Source organism: Fukomys damarensis, unplaced genomic scaffold, assembly GCF_012274545.1.
Source record: "Fukomys damarensis isolate Sample0158 unplaced genomic scaffold, DMR_v1.0_HiC HiC_scaffold_37, whole genome shotgun sequence".
NCBI classification, from domain to species: Eukaryota; Metazoa; Chordata; class Mammalia; order Rodentia; family Bathyergidae; genus Fukomys; species Fukomys damarensis.
Genome location: NW_022900949.1, coordinates 18,458,227 through 18,478,933, shown reverse-complemented (window position 1 = coordinate 18,478,933; position 20,707 = coordinate 18,458,227). Strand labels below are relative to the sequence as shown.

Genomic DNA, 20,707 nt, shown 5'->3' with positions numbered 1-20,707 from the left:
GTGTTGGTGACCTTTGTTCTCCAGAACTGTGGTCCTCATGCTGAGACCAGAGAGGAGGTGCAGCCAGCCCCTCGCCTCATGTCTGAGATGAGCGCTCCGGGAGGTTTGGAGGACTGCACATAAAATGAGACTCGGGCAGCCAGCCAGGAAGGCGCAGCGTGCTACCCTGTGCGCGGGTGCTGAGCACTGAATCAATTTCCTCAAGGGTTGTAGGCAAGGGTTCTGCCACGCTGTCCTGGTTCGTGGGCGGATAGAGATTCTCAGCCATCACGAATTAAATCTGTGTGTGGGTTGTTTATAGATGGGAGTCTAATCTCTTCGTCTTGTCTGTTGTTTTTGTTCATGAGCCCGCTCGCAGAACAAAGGTTCAGGACCTTGGACTGGGAGGGCAAGGCGCGGAATCACCAAGCAGACCCCTGGGAGGTTTCTGGAACGCTTCCTCTTTTAATAAGTTCAGCCAGCAATTTATAAAGTTTTGAAAGAGGGAGTGGCAAAGGGGGAGTAATATATTTGGCTTAACAGGATAGGTTATTGGAGTGTCCTTGGACGGGAGATGGAGGCACCCAGCTAGGGGGGATGGGCGAGGCCATAGCCGGACATAGACAAGGCTCAACGCACGAGCTCGGCCTCTACTAGTGTGCTAGGAGACACACGTGCAGGGCACTTGTCCCAGCCAGACTTGTACCTCGCTTACACTTGTCCCAGATCTAAAAATGTAATTTCACTGTGTATACTCACATGGAGAATCCATGCCTTATTGGGTCTTATCTTGTTTTTTATTTATCTCCTGGATGAAAGATTTACCCTATGCAAAACTGGAATGTTTGAGCCTGGTGGGAGAGCCTGTAATCCCAGAACCTGGGAGGCTGAGGCAGGAGGATCCCTTGAGTTGGAGGCCAACCTGGCTACATAGTGAGTTCAGAGCCAGCCTGAAGTACAAAGGGAGACCTTACCTCAAACAAACAAACAAACCAAAAAATGGGACGTTTGGTAGAAATTCTTTGGCATATGTGTTCCCTCCAATCCTTGCTATTTAATACAGGTTGATAATGGTATTGTTCCATCTTTTGCATGGCTGCAAGACCAACATTAAACATTTTTTAATAAAAATATTTTTAAATTATACTTTCACTGGTAGATTTTACTAATGTATTTTTACCAGTACATGTTTGCAATGATTACATTCATCGTAGGGAGCCTGTACAAGTTTATAATACATCTTCCTTCTTTTTGTCCCCTTCCTCTCCCCTCCCTCTTTTCTTCCTCCAACGTTGTTAATCCCCTTCTCGCTGAAAAAGCTCTATTTCCATTTTTTTCTTTTCAAAATTTTTCCCATTCCTTCCCTCCCCCCTCTGTCTCTCAGTCTTCTTCCTATTTGAAAAAGATTTCTTTACTTCCTGTAATCTACTCTTTGGCCCTTCATTTATGTTTGAGATTTCTTGGATAAGAGAAAGTGCAATGTTTAAGGTCGTGTGTCTGACTTATTTCACTTAACACTGTGGTCTCAAGGGGCAGCCACTTACCTACAAATGCCTCCCGTACCTTTCTTTATGGCAGAGAAGAACTCCATTGCAGCCCAAAGCATTTTTAAAGCCACCAAATTCATACTGATCTTCCCTACTGTCTCTTTTCACCCCACTGCCTCTTTGAGAAGGTTCCCCAAGTCCTCACCCAGCCTCACAACTCCCCTGTGACTGTTTCTTCAGCCCCACAAAGTCTAGTGTGGTCTGTTTCTCAGACCTAAGTGCTGCTCCGCTCCTTCATCTTACAAAACGTCTGTGTCTCTAACATAGCTGATTTTAGCGTGGTGTTAAGGTGTGACACTGACCACAATCCCGTCATGCTACCTTCTGCCACGATACGAGTGACTGATACCCCTACAAACCTCTAACGGGTAGGAAGGTGGACACATCTTTCTAAAAGTTGATTGTGTGAGTCCAAGTAAATTTCAGCTTGGTGAGGTATCAGGGAAAGTGGTAAAGAAGAAAAACAAAACCTAACACTTGTTTGAGTGTCACGGCTTTAAATGAAGTAAGAGAAAACAGAGGCACAGCTGGGTGTGCTGCTGGCTGGGTTGGGGGTTCCACCCTCCCATCCACTTCTGCACCGGCACCTGCTGTTCACAACTCCCTTTCCTCCACTCAGAATCCACAGCGCGTCTTTACTCCCAGTTTCAGGGTTAGCAGCTTCTGTGTGCGCAGGGGAAGAGGTTCTGGCTCTGGGGAGGTTTGGCTGGGGCTGGGCTGGGCGAGTGGGGATGAGAATAAGACAAGAGATGTGCTCCGCAGGGCACAGACTGTTCACCGATGGGTTTGGTCTGTAAATCAGGGCCTGTCATAACTATTTGAAAAGAAGACATAGAGTATCTCTTTACCCTTTTTTAAGACATGAAGAGGGAAGGTACCCACGTGGACAGGGTAGCATAGACCAGGTTATAACAGCCGCGAGTTTGTGCAGAAAATGTTCTCATGTGTCTGTGTCTACACAGAGTGCTTACGAAGAAGTGGTCTCTTATTACAGACACACTTTTCTATGCTTTTTTATGTCTTGACATCTTCTTCCCAGGCTAATAACAGAACCCTACAAGAGAAGATTTTACAAGCGAGCAATTTGGTAGAAGCCTTCGGCAATGCCTGCACCATCATAAACGACAATTCTAGCCGGTTTGGGAAATACTTAGAAATGAAATTTACCTCTTCTGGAACTGTGGTGGGTGCACTCATTTCTGAATATCTTCTGGAGAAATCCCGAGTTATCCACCAAGCTACGTAAGTTCAAGAGCAGTTTCTCCTGTTTTCTGGGAAACAAGAGCCAAGACAGTGTTTCTGTTTTAATAGGAAAAGGTCTTTCTCACCTAATGAAATTTTGTCAGTAACTTAACTCAGCCTGGCACGTAGCACTGGAAGCAGAGGCCCCTCAGCACTAACTGCCACATATGCTGCATTCGGTGCAGAAATTAATAAATAACCCACAACTTACGCTACCAGACAAAAAAACCAAAGCTATCACAGAGGTACTAACGGGTAAATAGGAGCATATCCTGCAGTATTTATTTCTCTACATGAAATCAATATGAAATTTAATTAGAAATACCCTTGAATCTGGGTTTCTTTTAAATCATGCTGTGCATAAATAGATCTTTGAATGAATTCCCTTCTTTCTGTGTTTACAACGAAGGGACTAAGTGAAAGATTCAGCAACGGGCTCTGTTGTATTGCTGACTGATGTAAGCCACCCATGCGTTCTACATTGTTCATTTGATATTAGATTATTTGATATTAAATCCCTTTCAGTAGTGTCTTGGTCGCTTCATTACTGAGGCAAATACCTGCTACCTGCCGCTGAAAAGAGGAAGGGTTTATCTTGGCTCACGGTGATGGCCGTGGTCAGCTGGATCCAAGGTACAAACAGCCTGGCAGGTGGGCAGGTAGGCAGGAAAGCGACACGCGCACCGTGGTAGTCCCGGAGAAGAGGCAGAGAGAAGGGGGAGGTGGGCGGGGAGATGCTTCCCGGCCACGCCCCGGGGAAACGCCTCTTCCAATCAGGCGCGTTCACCTGTGGATGCGTCCCTGGGTAAATCCCCTAAAGAGCATCGCCCTGCGATCCTATCGCCCTTCGAAAGCCTGCCTCCCTCCAGGCAGCTAAGAGTTTGGGGGAGAGGTTAGATCTAAACCAGAACAAGTAGTTTGTAGCTGAATGACAGTTTTCCTCTTCTGTGTGAGGACTCCAAGCGTCTTTATGTTATTTTTAGGCAAAAACTAGTTACACGTTTGATTCGTACCCTGCTGGTGATATTATTTTTGAGAAAGTGTGGCAATTTGGAATCTTGCTTTTTTCTGTTGGTTTCATGCTGTTCACGCTCTGCTTCGTTGTAGTAAAATTTCACGTTAAATTCACAGGAAGATAAACTATGGTTACATATTTGTATATTATTTAATGCAAGTGCATTCAAATTTGCTGTCATTTAATTGATGAGTAGCATGCATATGGGGCTAGGGGTGTCGTTCAGCGGTAAAGTACGTGCATAGCATGTACAAGGTCTTGGTTTCGATTCCCAGCACAAAACAAAGCGACGAATGAATGCTGGTTGCCTGGACTCCAGCTCTGGAGCACCGCGTTCAGTGTGGGTAGTTGTCATTGAGTCTTCAACTACAAGTGTGTAAGAAATCATTATCAGGCTGATACGGCTTTAAAATATGGCTTCAGGAGTCATTAGTCTGCTTTGGGTAAGATATTTAAACCTGAGAAATGGCACAATTAGGATCGCATTTGAGGCATGCCACGAATTAAATAAGCTTTTTTCCAAGATGGGCTAAGCTATTTTAGCTTCACCACTCTGTTTATTGGAAAAAAGCTTTCCAGCTCCCAAATTCACAGTTTAAATACAACTCAAATGTTATTTGAGCACAGCTACCTCATAATTTACACCAAAGCTAAAGTTTCATTTTTCTATTGTTCTTTCACTTCCTATGAGTTGCATTTTATATACCAGAGGAGCTTTTTGTGACCTGTAGAAGGAATTTATGAGAGATATCGGAGAACCATTATTTGTAGGTTTATTTTTTAATTATAAATGTAAATGAACTGTGTGAGTCAGAGCTACTAAAAAGAAAGATCTAGTTCAAAGAGCCGAAGTGAAAAACCTATTCGCAAATGTGGAATGGGCATGAAGGAACCCAGGGTGAATGGGGCGATCTCCGTGGACTAACAAGGGTGGGAAATGTGGGGGACCTGCAGCTCCGGGGCAGGGCGGCCGTCCCGGGGCCTGGAGGACGTGTGCTCCCAGCTCGCTTGTCCCATTCTCCAGCGACCTCTCCTGCTTCCTGTCGGCTGGGCCCAGGGGAGCCAGAGAAGGGTACTGCAGGGCCTTTGGGAGACCCAGAGCTCCCCAGGGAAGACTGGAGCCTGGATGTGAGGCCAGGGGAGAACCAGAGCAGACGCATTGCTAAACACGAATGCAGGCTTTCTTCTCAGAGAATTGGTTGTTTGCTGTGTCCTCTGCTGTGCGTGTGGGTGTGATGTCACACCCATCTCTGATCACATTTATTGTCCAATTAACTTTCTCGTGGTGACCCTCTTGGGACTTGCGACTCAAGTCCTTTCCCAAATGTGGGTGATTTCAAAGAAGAACATTGGGGCTCCTTAAATTCAAGGGGAAAATGAGCACATTGAAGGCCTTGCTGGGCAACTCTCATAAACATAGATCACGGTTGTTTCTGCCCCACTCCTTCTTGTCACAGCAGGGTAGCTGGGCAAGCACTGTTTTCCTCTCCCTCGCCAGCCCTGTACTGGGAGTCGTAAACCCGAGGCAGCACCGTGCTGTCTGCTGTGGAGGGAGGGGAAATGCATTCATGGAGCAGTCGCTTGGTGTCAGGCACTGCGTGAAACACCTTACAGCCTTTAGGCCCTAGAATTCTCACAGTCAGACAGAGGGGTTATTGGCTCTTTATCCTTGGTGAAACTGCAACCAAAGGGATTTTAATGTGGCCCAATGTCAAAAGCTAGTGAGTCACTGATTGGAGTCTGAACCCTTATCTGTCTGACTCTAAAGCCCAGCTTTTGGGGCCGGGGATTTAGCTCAGTGATTCTGCCAGCTGCCTTGCAAGCACAAGGTCCGAGTTCGATCCCCAGTACCAAAAACAAACAAACAAACAAAGCCCAGCTTTCCTTCACTTGTTCATCCACTCATCCATTTGGCCAGGTGTTTATCGAGTGCCTTCTAGATCCCTGTGGTCTCCCAAGGATGCTGTTTGCCTTGGAGCAAAGCTTGCTGTCATTGCTGAGCCTCGAGACCCTCAGGAAAGCAGGGGACGAGACGAGTCTTTTCCTGACGCTCTGATGGGTCCAGGGCCGGACATGAGATGGTGATGCTGAAAGTTGCTCCTGTTCCCCGTGCTCTAACCTCGTGATTGTTTATTCCACGAAGGTCAGTTTATTGTCCACCGTATCTCCAGCTCTTGTCAAATCACAGTTCCCAGTAAATGTGAACTGATAATTAATAGAAATCCACTGTTTGTGCGTGTTTCCACTCATAAGTCACTTTGGTAATTGCACAGTGCATCACTTAAGAGCTGAAGATGGGACACAGGGAGCAATCAGTGGAACAAAGCAAACTAAAGTACACACTGTGCTCATCTTGGAGAAATGTCATTGTTTTTGTGGCGAGAAGAGATGAGAACTAAACTGAACTTGTACTTCGAGCTCCGAGCAGTGCTGGGATTTATGGAAGTCGCAGGTGACTGCCTGGGGACTTGGGGCTGCAAATCCGACCTGCTCCAAGGAAGGGTGTGCCCCGTCCGCCCTGGCCTGGGGACCCCTTCTGGGAGCCCTCCTGATTCTTCCCCTAGGACTTAGGGTCCCGTGTTCATTCTCAAAATGTGCATTTATGGAGATTTGCCCTCGAGGCTTTTCTACTTTCTCCCTCTACTTTCTCACTTTGCAATATTTTTCCTGCACCATGACCTCCATACCCAAAGATGTGCTTCTTTCCCTCTCCTAAGTTCACATTTCCCAGCTACTGAAACATCCTGCTGCCGTCTCAGATTCAGCTGAATCCATTCCCACAGCCATGTCTTTCCGCAGTTCCTCCTTTTGGGAACTGTTCCCCTATGGCTGTGAAAACTCTGACTTGCTTTCCACACGTAGATGCTTGGGGAGCTGTATGGACTCCAACTCTGCAGTCACTTTTTCTCCTCTCTGCTTCCTCTTTCCTGGCGACTCTTTCACCCCAAGCTCCTCTTGGCTCTGACCTGACATTGAAAGATTTGCATTTCATGGCATCTGAGCTCTGTTCCGAGGGTTAGTGACACTGTGCCCTCCCGGGGAGAGTCTGACCCAGAATCTGTGCTAATCACTAGCACCATTACTTTTCTCCTTTCGATACTAACAAGGAAAGGTGGAGGTCTGCATGATTCATTTTAGCGAGTTCTGCTCTTTCACACAAGTATTTTTATTTTTTAACTTTTGGGAAAGACCAACTGGGACACTTGAGATAATTATTAGTACAGCACCAATATAAACCTTTAGCCATGTTACTTTATGCCTGCATTAATAGTGTGTTAGGCTCGAAGGAGCTGACGTGAAAGTTCTTCAGTTCTTGGCAGAATCTTGAACCCAAACTAAAGATTACAAAATAGTAAAGCGACAGATGTTCCAAAACTCTAAATATCTTTCTGTTTTGTCTAGGAAAAGCACGAATTTAGGGATATGTTTAAATAACTTTTGATTCTGAAGAAAACTTTTGTATACTGTAAGAATAAAAAATTTCTAAAGAAAGCAGAGGTGAAGTTTCCATCTCCACTGAGATCAGTCTACATAATATATAGGAGGAGATCATCTAGGAAAGTTTTAAAGTCCTTTCTGATCTTTAAGAAAATAATTCGGGTAAAATCATGCATTTCATATAGCGCTCTTTTTTCTGTTTCATTCACTTTACATGGAAAAGTTTCCAAGCCCCCCTTGGAGTGAAAAATATTGACTTAATAGCAATCATTCTTTCCTGAGAAGACTTCATTGCCCCGTATCTCTGATAGAGGCTGTGAAGGAAGTGAGAGAAGGGAACGAGCGGGCACAAGCTGCCCTGGAACCCCCAGTCCGGCCGAGGCCATGTCGGGGGGCAGGAAGGGGAGCGAGCGCAGTGACAATGCCGGATCTCGTGGTCACAGCTGGAATTTGGGTGCCAGAGAGAGGCGGACCCGGCTCTCCCAGGTGGCCACAGGGCCGCCAAGAGTGGGTGTGAAGCAGGACAGAGGGGCAGTGGGGCCAGAGCCTCTGGGACGCAGAGCGTCCTTCTCCCCTGCTTTGGTGCAGACCCTGAATGTCCAGTCTGTCCCGGGAGCCGTCAGACCGAGGGAGGTGACTTGGTTTGAATCCAGGATTGCCTGTGACCCTGGGGGACAGCAGTAGGTAGCTGCAAGCCTCAGTTTCTTGGAGTGCAAAATGGGAAAACCACGCTGCCTTGGGAGTTTGACAAGTACGCAAGATACTGCGGTGTGTGGGACCCTTTGGCCCGTTAGCTATTTATGCTGTGTGTTTCTTTTCCTGTCTGTCCACTCCAGAAGGCTGGGGACTTGGTTTTTTTATAGTTTTGCTCCTGATACATTCCCAGGGCCTAGAACAATGTCTGCAAGGCACAGGCGGGCTGAGTGTTTATCCGTATCAAGCGTTTATCGTGGTATCTGTAATTTAATGACGGGCACTCGCCCCTGCTTTCGTCCTGGTAATTGAGCTGAAATGCTGACGATGAATATATACTCCGAGCAATCACTCCTGACATCTTATTTTTCAGTGGAGAAAAAAACTTTCACATTTTTTACTACATTTATGCTGGTTTAGCTGAAAAGAAGAAACTAGCCCTGTACAAGTTGCCCGAAAATAAACCTCCCAGGTAACTGACCACATTGCCCTGAAATACGTAATGCTTTCCATTCCCACTTAATCTTGGTGTTTATGCCTCTTTTTGCACTTTTCTCAGGTACCTCCAAAATGACCACCTCAGAACAGTACAGGACATGACGAGTAACAGGTTTTATAAATCCCAGTATGAGTTGACTGAGCAGTGTTTCAAAGTCATAGGCTTCACTATGGAGGTAAGCACCAAAGCCTTCAAAACGCGTCTCTGTCCTTGCTCGTGACAGGAGTTGGCATTAATTGAATGACTAATAGATGGGTTGTTTGGGGAGATCTGAATTTTGCTAAGAACTCATTATCAAATTTGATGTCACACATTTGCTTGATGAATTTTCTTATGGTACTTTAAATTTATCCTGTATTTCTAACTTTGCTTCTTTCTCAGCCTAAATAAATGTGTGTATGTGTGTGTATATATATATATATACATATATACACACACATACACACACATACATATATTCTCTTTGCTATCTCTTATTCACTGGGCTTACAAAGAGTCTTTAATCTTTAAAATCAAAACAGTTGATATATTTACACGTGCTATATTTTCCACTATCTATATTATTAATATCCATGTTTTATGTTTATTAACTGAGTCATTTGGTTTCTTTTGCTCTTTCTTTTAAGGAGAATATTCGGTTCCTCTGTTTACTTTTCTGATTTAATAATGAGCACATTTAAGGCAATAAATTTATTTCTGAGTAATAAAGATGTTCTCCTGTATCGTAGTTTGTATTTCTTTCATTTTGATTCCAACATATCTTGCTTAATAGGGACTCCCAAAAACTGTTAGGGAATCTTTCAAACTCTGCTCTTAGCAGTTCACTGCGCTGCATTGAGTCAGAACCTGTGACCAAAGGCCTCACTCTGGAAGCTGATTCAGGCTCTTAAATGAGCCCTCTTGGGGAAGTAGTGTGCACTTCATTGAATTTCACTTAATTTTTCTAAACAGCCCTCCTGCAGCTTTAAGCAGTAAATGTGTCTGTTTCAGAAACTTGCTGAAAGTGCTTGGGCCATCAGATCTCTACTAAGAATGTAAGCTAAAAGAAAATACCCATTCTTCTCAAAATATTTAGGAAATTTAATTAGAATATAAAATGTAGAGATGCCAATAGAAGTGAAATTTTACAAAAGTCATTCAAATTATGCTCAGTTATGGAATTTAGTCTTTTTGGTTTTAGGGCTCTGTTGACTCCTCTGTGAGTCAGCTCTCTGTCTCTGTAGTGAAATACTTGAGATGATGAACTTATGAACAGAAAAGTTTCTTTTGGCTCCTACTTTTGATGACTGGGGCCCATGAATGGTTTGCCCCTTTGCTTTGTGCCTCGGGGCAACGCAGCACAAAACAGCAGGAAGCTCATGAAACAGCAAAAGCAGCTACATCACAAGCCAGGGAGCAAAGAGAGGCAGGGAGGAAGGGTCACTGCAGTGACCCACAGATGCTTACTGGGTCCTCCTTCCAAGTATTCCACCACCTCCCGGTCGGCCACCGTGGACCTCTGGGGGCCGTGTAACATCCAAGTTACAGTAGTTTCCTTCTAACATAGGAGGTTGTCGATGGTAACCTTTACTTCATGCTCCATGTGTGCGTTAGGAAGCCATCTTTCTGCGGGTGTAAGCATTCTAGGCATAGAGCAGAGCCTGCTGCTGAGACCATTTTCTCCTGCTCTGCTGTTCTGCGGCTTTTGCAGCTCTGGTGCACACACACACACACACACACACACACATGCACAATGTCCTGCCTTTTTTGTGAATGCTTTTGGCTCCATCCTCAGTGCCCCTGAGGCACACTCCTGGGAGGGTATTCTTAGGGCATTGCCCACCGCAGTGAAGCCTGATTTCTGTCCACTGCTTGAGGTTGAAGAAGAAGGACAAACACATGTCTTTCTTCTCAGTTGAAATCAGGCCCTGATGTACAGGAGCTGTTCAGGTAAATCCCAGGTCATCTCTGTTCACAAGATTCCCTGAGATCCATCTCCCCAGGAATAAAATTACAACCCAGAGATGTTTTGCAGCGATACTTGGATAGAACAAACATAAAGATTCAAGTGGTGCTCGTGTGATTTCACTAAATGCTTTCTTGAGCCAGGTGTGATGGTGCACACCTGTAATCCAAACTCTTGAGGAGGCTGGGGTAGGAGGGCCGTGAGCCCAGCCTACTAATTTAGCAACTTAGCAAGATGCCACCACAAAATTTAAAAAAGCAAAAATGAAAGGCTGGTATGTAGCTCAGTGTGAAGGCCCTGGGCTTGATGCATATTAACAAGGGGTAGGGGGTTTCTTAATAGAGACTTTGGAAGGAGAGATTTGGTTTCATGTAGTCCCTGTACAAATGGAAAAAGTAGAATAATGATATAATCTGGTTGCTCTAACTTAAGAAATAAGAAATTAAAGTCACTATGAAATAACTTTGCTAGATTTGACTTATGCATCTGACAGCATACATACCAATAACTATCACAGCGATCTGTTATGTCAGAGGCAAAGAAATTGCTCTTGTGTAGCTTTTCAATTTTTAGGGTAAATTTCTCTAGTGCGGCCTTTCTCCAAACCCAAGAAGAATTCAGAACTGATGGGAAGGCTGCTACCTGGCCACCTTTGGTATCTCAGAATTTAGACTTCGTGGCCTGAATTCTGAGTAACCAATCACCGCTCTTCTGTCTCCAGATTGATTCGTTGGTTGGAGGGAGGGGAAGATGAGGGAGAAGTAGAGGAGCCGGAAAAACCCAGAAAACTGCAGCCGAGGAGAATCAGCTCTGTGGGGAGCAGTGAAGGAGCCCACGGATGAGTGTAGTCACTGTGACCCCGTCACCCCCCAAAGCCCGCCTGGGAACACGGGAGGGCAGGTGGGGCGCCTTCCATCTAAACCCTCATGACACGGGCACTCTGGCTGCATCTCTGCCTCCTCCCCCTCCAAAACTCAAACTCTGGCTTCTGCTCGGCTTCTGTGGTCGCGTTCCCTCCCTGGCCTCCTCCTGATCTAGTCCTTACAAAGCTGATTGAGGCCCACAGAGCCCTGGCTCTTGAGACACAGCCCATGGATCGGGGGCGCGTCAAATAAAGCATAAAGCAGCATCTGTCTGTGGTCCTCAGCGTGCTGCTCGGAGCCCAGCCCCTGCTGGATAGCGGGGTTCTGTTAGACACCCGGGTAGCGGAAAGCAAAGTGGCGGGGGGCATTTTGGCTCTCAGGGTGTCTTCCAGAACACAAATGCTGTGCACCAACCATCGGTGGGCTTGTTCATAGTTCTTTTCTCTGCTTTTTGTCATCAGAAGAGCTGGTCTGCTTCTGACCAGGCCACTCCCCCCGAGGTGGCTGTCTCAGAAGCAGGGAATCATTTTTAACTGATTTGTTTACTTCTCAGTCCCATGCATGAGAGGCCGAGTTTCTCTCCTATTTCACTCAACTGCTTCTTCTTGCTTGGTAGAGCGATGTGTAGCCTCACTGAAATGAAATCAGTTTCACAGTTAGCAGCTACTGACAGATATAATTCATTTGGTCAAGATGTATCGAACACCTGAACCAGTAGCTCAGGACAAAGGAGACTGTAACATCCACTTCCGCCTCTGAAGCATCCCCGCTGCTGGACGCTGTGCGAAGACTTTCAGTCCAGTTCAGAGTGACCCTCTAGGACATGGTGTCCTCCTACCTCAGGTACAGACTGTGAGGCTTCACGGGGCACCTTGGCCCGGCTGGGGGACAGAAATTAAACCAAGAGGATATGGATTTCCCTTTTGTCCCAGTCCTGAACTTTCCAGCTTTCTCAGATCTGTTCTCTGTCAGCTGCTGCAGATGCATGCTGGAAAAAGAGAAGCGTCCGGCTACCCAGGGTAGTGGCGTGATTCTTGCCCGCTCCCGGAGCAGTTCCCCGCGGCACAGCTCCACTGGAGTGTTTCTCCCCGGCCTCTTCCTCTCATCGGTGTTAAGAGCCCCACCCTGTCTGTGTCCCTTTAAAAATCCCCAAGGGTGACAAGTCACATGTGCTTTTATGATTCTGCACACGCTAAAGGAATGACAGGCAATCAAAATTAGAAATTCTCTAAAAATAACCCAAGTTGGAAGGCTCTAAGACTTCTCAATCATGTGATTTTGTAAGCCACGTTCTTGCCATAGTTTTAAAATAAATGACTAGTCATGTGATGATTCGGTCCATTTAGGGACCATTTTTACCACACCGATAGCTGAGCAGGAATCTTTGTTTTTCTATGCACAAAACCATATGTCTTAGATGAAATGTTCCTTTTCTCTGCTTTAATTTTGCTTACATTTCTTTGGATAGTCTAAAATTATAACTGAGAATGTTTTCTTTGGATTATCATTTTGGATCTTAGAATCAAACAGTGTATATGAAAGAAATTCAATCTGAAGTCATCTTTCTGCAGGTGTGAGAATTCTTGGCATAGAGTGAAGCTTGCTGCTAAGTACATCAAAGACTGCGTGAAACATCGGACTCCCAGGAAGTACTCCCACCTCACTTTTTACAACTGTTTTTGGTCAAGATAGGAGAGGTATATATGTCGTTTTTAGTCATTCAGTAATAATTTTAAAATAATAACTTGATATCTACGTGTTCTTTTCCCTCAAAAAGCACAACACAATGTGCAGCTCTAGAATGCTATGATTTGCTCAGTACTGATGACTTCAGCTGAGTGAGAAAACCCAGAAAGCCGTTGGTGTAATAAAAAGAATTCTGTGCCAGGAAGTCGCGATCCCTGAGTGGAAGTCCTCAGGACTGCTTGCTCCTGGCTGTGTGTCCTTTGACCAATAACTAAATCTCCCTGGACTGTTTGTATTGTTGAAAGAGAGGAAGGATGATTAATTTCTGAGTCACTTTGAACTCCTGCTGTCACTGATCTTATGACTGAAATTGGACCATTTAATTTCTCTCCACCCTTTGCAGATGGCTCCTGTCATTTTATTGCTTTAAGGCTTTTCAGAATTCCACCTGAGAACAGAGAACGTAATAGCCCTGTAGAGGCACAGCTGCAGGCACTAGGTGCCGTCCCTGCTTTCCCGGTGTGAGAGCTCTCCTGGCATGTGCCCCCCTCAGCCTGCTGTCGATGGGAGGCGCCTGCACTCTTTTGGGACTCACCTGTGTGAGGCCATTTCCGGTCCCTGGGGAACCTCGCTCGTTGTGAGGGCCAAGCCTCCTCCACCACTCTCTCCCGAGCTTCAGTTGGGCATCAAGTGTGAGCCCAGGCTCTAAGAAAGGCCTAAGGGAACGTCACCAAAAGCACCGGGTGCCTCAGACATGGCCTTCCCAGCCTGGGCTGTCATTCCTGCACCCAAAATAAAATCAGGGAGGGGGCACCATGCCGTCTCCAACCTCAGATTTCTTCCATGTAGAAGAGTTCATTGGCTTTTGTGAGGAAGAGGCTTGGCTTTGTAATGTTTTGTGTTCTCATAAAATCTCTAGCTTTTTACTCAGGGTGCAAAATCTGAGACCGGAAGAAAGGGACATTTAAATTAAATGAAAATTCAGATGAAAATAGACAGAAACTCTGAGGCACAGTTTGAGATTTACAGATTTGCCTTATATTATCTGTGACAAATAATAGGAAGATTCTCTTTTGAAAGTGAAGTAAATTTTATATCATTTAACTGACATAAAAGAAATCAGCTTGATAAGTATTTATTGCATTTATTAAGTGCCAGCTGTGTTCCAGGCTCTGGGCTAGAGATCAGAGATATGAATTAATCACACTTTCTGGCCTCAATAAGTTTATAATCTGATAGAAGAGCTATTCTGTACACAAAACATCTCAGTAAAATATAGTCAGTTCAATGAGAGCAAGCAGCCTGGGACTGGTTAGTGAAAGCTTTGAAGAAGTTTTGTGCAGAGGATGGGAAAATAACAGCATAAGTTGGGACTGAGGTACGGAAATATTCTGGAATTCTTGGGAGCTTGGGTTGCTGAAAGTGTGCACGAACCGTAGCTAGAAATGAAAATGGCAACACAGGCTCAACAAGGTGCAGACCCTCTTTTGTGTGCCTTGGTCAGGCGCTGGAACTTGATCCTAAAGGGAGGAGAGCCCATTGAAGTATCTAACTGGCAGCATAAAATGACCCAATCTGCCTACTAGAGAGGTTTCTCTGAGAACCCAGTAGATGAGTCAGAGCGAGCCACGGCCGGAGGCGGGAGACTGGTTAGGACCATACTTCCAGAGGCAGGTGAATGCTGATGGGCACCCAGACAAGACCTTGATCCTGACCCGTGAACGCGGCACTAAGTGCTGGGAGTTCACCTGTTACCTACTTGAGGATGCAAGAAAGCCCGTTGGTGCTCAGAGAGCACTACTGCACTCGTGCCGCAACGCCCCGGCTTAGCAAATCGAGCCTGCAGTAAGCCTATTTCCAAATAAGATCCCATGCTGAGACACTGCGCCTAAGGACTTCTGCCTGTGAGGTTTGGGAGGCACCATTCAACCCAGAGCAGGCACTATGGATGTGATTTGTTTCCTCACCTCTGATCTTACCTTTATGTTTTCCTAGACTTCTCAGCTGAGACGGAAAGTTCAGGACTCTTTTCTGGGATAGAGAATTTGAGACTTTGTCCAGGTCCTACTTACTTTCTCTCTCTCTCTCTCTCTCTCTCTCTCTCCTCTAGCTTTTATTGGGTACATTTAGATATACATTGATGACAGACATTCATCACTGGGATCCTGTACCTTCACGTGATGTATCCTGGTTCTCATTTTTTCCCATTCCCCTGCCCTCCCTTCCCCTCCACCCTTCACTATTTGCAAAAGCTTTGTTTCTATATATTTCTTATCTCATATTTTTTCCCTTCCCTTCTTTCCTTTCCCCTTACCCTTAGTACCTTTTCTTTCTATTTCATGTTATCACTTACTCATTTTAGCCCTTATTTACTCTTTCAGTTTCTCACATCAGAGAAACGCTTCGGTATTTGCACACGTGTGTCCCATTTATTTCACTGAGGAGCATGGCCTCCATGTGCATACACTTAGCTATAAATGTCTCTAATTTCTCATTCCTTATGTCTGAGTAGTACTCCATTTTATATTTTAAAAATACATTTAAAAAACGCATTTGCTTTATCTAGTCACCAGTTGATGGGCAATTGGGCTGTTTCCAAGTTTTAGCTATTATGAACTATGCTGCTGTGAACATGTGTGCACATATATCACTGTGGTATGATTCTTTTAATTCTTTTGGAAAGACACCCAGCAGAGAGAATAGCTGGGTCAAATGGAGCCTCTAGTCCCAGCTCTTTGAGGTATCTCCATATTGATTTCCACAGTGGTTGCACCAGTCTGCACTCCCACCAACAATGGAGAAGGGTTCCTTTCTCCCCACAGCCCCACCAACATTTTTTACTAGTTGATTTCATGATAGCAGCCGTTCTTTCTGGAGTGAGGTTCAATCTCAGTGTTGGTTTCATCTGCATCTCTTGAATGACCAGTGATGTGGAACATTTTTTCATATGTTTATTTGCTGCTTTTACTTCTTTGTCTGAGAACTGTTGTTCATTTCAGATGCCCATTTTTGAAATGGGTCTTTAAATTTGGGGGGCCTGACGTTTTAAAGTTTTTTTCCTATTCTAGATAGCAGTCCTTTGAGGAACAACTGATAAAAATGTTTTCCCGTACTGTAAATTGTCTCTTAGCTCTGTTGATGGTTTCTCTTGCAGTGCAGAAGTTTTTTAATAAGACGAGATCCCAGTTGTTGACTCTTTGTGCTAGTCCCTGGGCTACAGGGTATTTGTTCATAAAGTCTTTTCCTATGCCAATGTCTTCAAGAGTTCTGCCTAACTTATCTTCCAGCAAATTTAGTGTTTCTGTTTTAACATTTAGATTTTTAATCCACTTGGATTTTAGTTTAGTGCATGGTGAAAGATAGGGGCCTAGTTTTAATCTTTGGCAAATTGAAACCCAATTTTTCCAGCACCATTTATTAAAGAGGCTATGTTTCCTTCAGTGAGGATGGTTGGCTCCTTTGTCAAAGATGAAGTGGCTAAGTATATCTGCAGTGGTGTCTTCATATTCTAATCTATCCCACTGATCCTCAGGTCTGTTTCTTTGTCAGTACCGTGCTGTTTTTATCACTGTGGCTTTGTAGTATAGTTTCAAATTGGGGATTGTGATACCCCCTGTCATGTCTCTGTTGCCAGACTAGCTTTTGCTCTTCTAGGTCTCTTCTGATTCCAAATGAATTTTTGGATTGTTTTCTCTAGTTCTGTGAAATATACTGTTGGGATTTCAGTTGGGATTGCATTAAATCTATATAGCAGTTTTAAAATTATGACCACTTTGACTATACTGGTTCTTCCTGTATAAAACAAGAGATGTCTTTCCATTTTCTAATATCCTCTTCAATCTCTTTTTTCAGAGTGCTGTAGTTCTCAATGTAGAGGTTTTTGCTTCCTTCATTAGATTGATTCCTAGATACTCCATTTTTTGTGGTGCTATTGTGAAGGAATTATTTCTCTAATTTCTCTCTCAGTGAGTCTGTTGTTTGTGTATAAGAAGGCTATTGATTTTTGAGTGTTGACCTTGTATCCACCTACTCTGCTGAATCTGTAAATTAAGTCTAGAAGTCTTTGAGCAGAGTGTTTTGGGGTCTTCTATGTAGAGTATCATATCATCAGCAAATAATGGCAGTTTAACTTCTTCCTTTCCTATCTTTATTGCTTTTATTTCTTTCTCTTATATCATTGCTGCAGCTAATTTCCTGAACTATATTGAACAGGAGTGGTGATAGTGGACATCCTTGTCTTGTTCCTGATTTTTCAAATGAAGAATTTCAGGTTTTGACCATTTAGAATGATGTTGGCTATTGGTTTTTCATAGATAGCCTTTATCAGGTTGAGATGAAGACCATCTATTCCAATTTTCTGTAGAGTTTTTGTCATGAATGGGTATTGGATTTTGTCAATGCTTTTTCTGCATCTATTGAGATGATCAAATAGTTATAATAGTTCTTGACTCTGTTAATATAGTTTATTACATTTATTGATGTTGAATCATCCTTGCATCCCTAGAAAAAATCTGACTTGGTCAGGGTGTATGATCTTCTTGATGATTCTCTGTATTCTGTTTGCCAGTATCTTGTTGAGGATTTTTGCAACTATGTTCATTAGTGAGATTAGCCTATAGTTCTCTGTTTTGGTTAGGCTTTCCCTGGTTTTGGAATCAAAGTAACACTTGCTTCCAGGAATGAATTTGGGAGTATTGGTTCCCTTTCAATTTCACTGAAAAGTTTAAAGAATAGTAGTGATAGTTCTTCTCTAAATGTCTTGTAGAAGTCAGCAGTGAAGCCATCAGGATCTGGGATTTTATTTGCTGGTAAATTTTTAATTATGTTTTCAATTTCACTGATTATAATTAGGGTTTTTAAATTTTTGTCTTCTTCGTTCAACTTTGGTAATTCATATGTATCTAGGAATCTTCCCATTTCTTCTGTGTTTTCCATTTTATTAGAGTATAGTTTCTTGAAGTATTGATCCTCTGGATTTCTGGTAGATCTGTTGTGATTTCTCCTTTTTCATTTCTAATTGCATGAATTTGAGCCTTTTCTTTCTTTTTTGGGGGGGGCGCTAAGGGTTTATCGATTATTCTTTTGAAAAGCCAACTCTTCAATTCATTGATTTTTTGCATCATTTTCTCCATATCCATTGCATTGATTTCTGCTCTGATCTTTATAATTTCCTCCCTTGTATGAGCTTTGGGTTTGTCTTGCTCTTCTTTTTCTAGGAAATTGAGGTTCAGCATTAGGTTGTTTATTTGAGCTCTCTGTGTTTTCCTGGTATGGGCATTCACTGCTGTGAATTTCCCTTGTAGAACTGCTTTCATTGTGTCCCATAGATTTCTGTATGTAGTATTTTCCTTGTCACTTAATTGTAGGAACTATCTGATTTCTTTAATTTCCTCTTGTTCAGGAGGATGTTATTCAGTTTGCATGTGTTTGTGGGGTTCTTGTGGTTTCTTATGCTGTTGCAAATCCTGCTTATTTCTAAGGCACAGTTTCTCAACCTCAGCACCGTCCCTTCCTACTCCCACTCACCAGTTAGAAACCACTGTTCTAGAATAATCCAAGGCGCAGACCCAGATCTCCTCTCACATCTGTGCTCTCCTCTGCTGGGGAGGACTCAGCTGGGACTGAGCTGTGCAGGCCAGAGCGTTTCACACTTCTCCAGCGTCACTCGGGCGTTTGTTCCTCCTGCACAGTTGTCAGCGCAGGCTCTTTGAACAATTGTGTTTTCCCCCCATTAAGTTTATTGGTACAGTTAAGGCAAACAATAGTTACATTTATCATTAGGGTCTTGTATCTCTACATGAAATATCTTGGTTCTTATTTTTTCCCCATTCCCCTGCCCTCCCACCACCCTTCACTATTTACATTTCTGTTTCCATATTTTCCTTTTTTCATATTTTTTCTTTTCCCTTCTTTCCCTTCCCCTGCCCTTCTTTGAACAGTCGTCATGCACACTCGGTTAGGTAGGATTTGACACCACGTATGCAAATGAGCCTTCTCACTATTGGATTGTATCTAATCATCCTTTGTCCTTTATCATGTCTAATCATTCTTCATTCCTTTCCACATTTATAAGCAGTAGTTGTATACTTGTTATTTTGGTAACATCTCTATCAGAAAGTACATATATTTTAGAATTAAATTTGACATAAATAGATCCAAAGCCACTGACCACTAACACAATTGGAAGTTTACAGAATCCCTTTAGAATTTACAAAGACTCTATTAATCTCATTTTCTTTAAAAACTGCTTTTTATTCAAGTACCAGAATTCAAGCCCAGTGAGTAGTTCTTTGCGGTATTTTCTTTTTGGCGTTGTTTTCAGGCTAATATTTTAACATGTTGGGAAACTATTATGATTATTGAATTTTGTACTATTTGTCGTTTTCTGAAAAATTGGTGGTGTTATTTTCTACTTTTCAGTTGCACGGAGCAGTAGTATTTCAGTTAGAAGCTGAGTCATAGTGGGCTTGGTTGCAGGATGTTCCACACTTTTGGAGAAAGCCATGCATTGAATACTGAAAAGCCATCAAGAGTAAGGGGATTTTTAAAAACAGCATTAGGCTCCTCATCCCAAACAAAACCACGTGTAAGGAATCTTGGAACACTGTGCCTTATAAACCAGATACATTGTGTTCTGTGAAAAGCCATAGGACGCCGTGCTTATCTGTTCTCCGTGACTCTCACCATCATGGTTTCCATAGTCTATTGTGAGAGAGAGGCACTCACTCAGTCAGGACCCCCAGCTTCAGTCATCGCCAGCACGGAACGTGGCCCATAAACCAGTCACAGAATCATGTCTTCAGGGTCTTCAAGTCCTACAGCCACTATGTTATTTGTAACAACAAAGAGATGCCAATACACACCTATCAGAAAGGCCAAAAAACCCAGAGTGCTGATGGCGTACGACACTTGGCAAGATAGTTCAGCAGTTCCTTACTAAACTAAACATTCTCTTAGCACACAATTCAGTTATTGTGCTCCTCAGTGTGCACCCAAATGAGTCAAAAGCTTGTGTCTGCCCAAAAGCTTGCACACAGATCTGTATAGCTGCTTTACACATAATTGCCAAAATTTGAAAGAAACCAAAATGTCCTTTAGTAGATGCATGGATCAATAAACTGTGGCATAAATTCAGTGCTGAAAAGGAATAAGTCATCAAGCTGTTAAAAGATTGAAGGGACTTTAAATGTATTTGACTAAGTGAAGCCAATCTGAGAAGGCTACATGCTCTGTGCTTCCAACTGGAAAGGAGAACCCTGTGGAGATATTCAAAAGATAAATGGTGCAAAAGGTGCAGAGGGAAGGATAAATTGAGAGCCTAGAAGATACCTGAATATTTAAACTATTCCACAGAGCACTACAATGGTGGTGGGTATCTGTTTTTACACATTTGTCAAACACCATGGAATGTGCCACACCTGGGCTAACCCTTAATATAAACTGTGGGCTTTGAGTGGTGCTAACGTGTCAGTGGGGGCTCATTGATTGTTTTTTGTAAGTGCCACTGTGGCAGAGGACATTAGTGATGGGAGGATTTTGCTTGTGGGCACAAGGAGGTATGTGAGAATTCTGTATGTTCTCCATTCAGTTCTGCTCCTGATCAAAAGTATTCTAAAAAGTCAAATGTATTAATTTTTAAAAACTATAATAGAATATAGGAAATAAAAATGTATAGAAGTGAGCATTATAGAAATATAGTGTAGGATAAGGCTGGGGATTTAGCTCAGTGATTCCGCCACCTGCCTCACAAGCACAAGGACCTGAGTTCAATCCCTGGTACCAAAAAAAAAAAAAAAAAAA

The 20,707-nt window shown here is 43.5% G+C and overlaps 1 protein-coding gene across 1 annotated transcript in view; it reads left to right on the top strand.

The window, feature by feature from the left end:
* Positions 1-20,707, top strand: part of Myo3a (myosin IIIA) — a 173,536-nt gene that overhangs the window by 75,455 nt on the left and 77,374 nt on the right. The window contains exons 13-15 of the mRNA XM_010614690.1: positions 2,566-2,768; positions 8,288-8,386; positions 8,474-8,588. Of these exons, the coding sequence (XP_010612992.1) occupies positions 2,566-2,768; positions 8,288-8,386; positions 8,474-8,588 (417 nt within the window). The remainder of the gene's footprint in view (positions 1-2,565; positions 2,769-8,287; positions 8,387-8,473; positions 8,589-20,707) is intronic.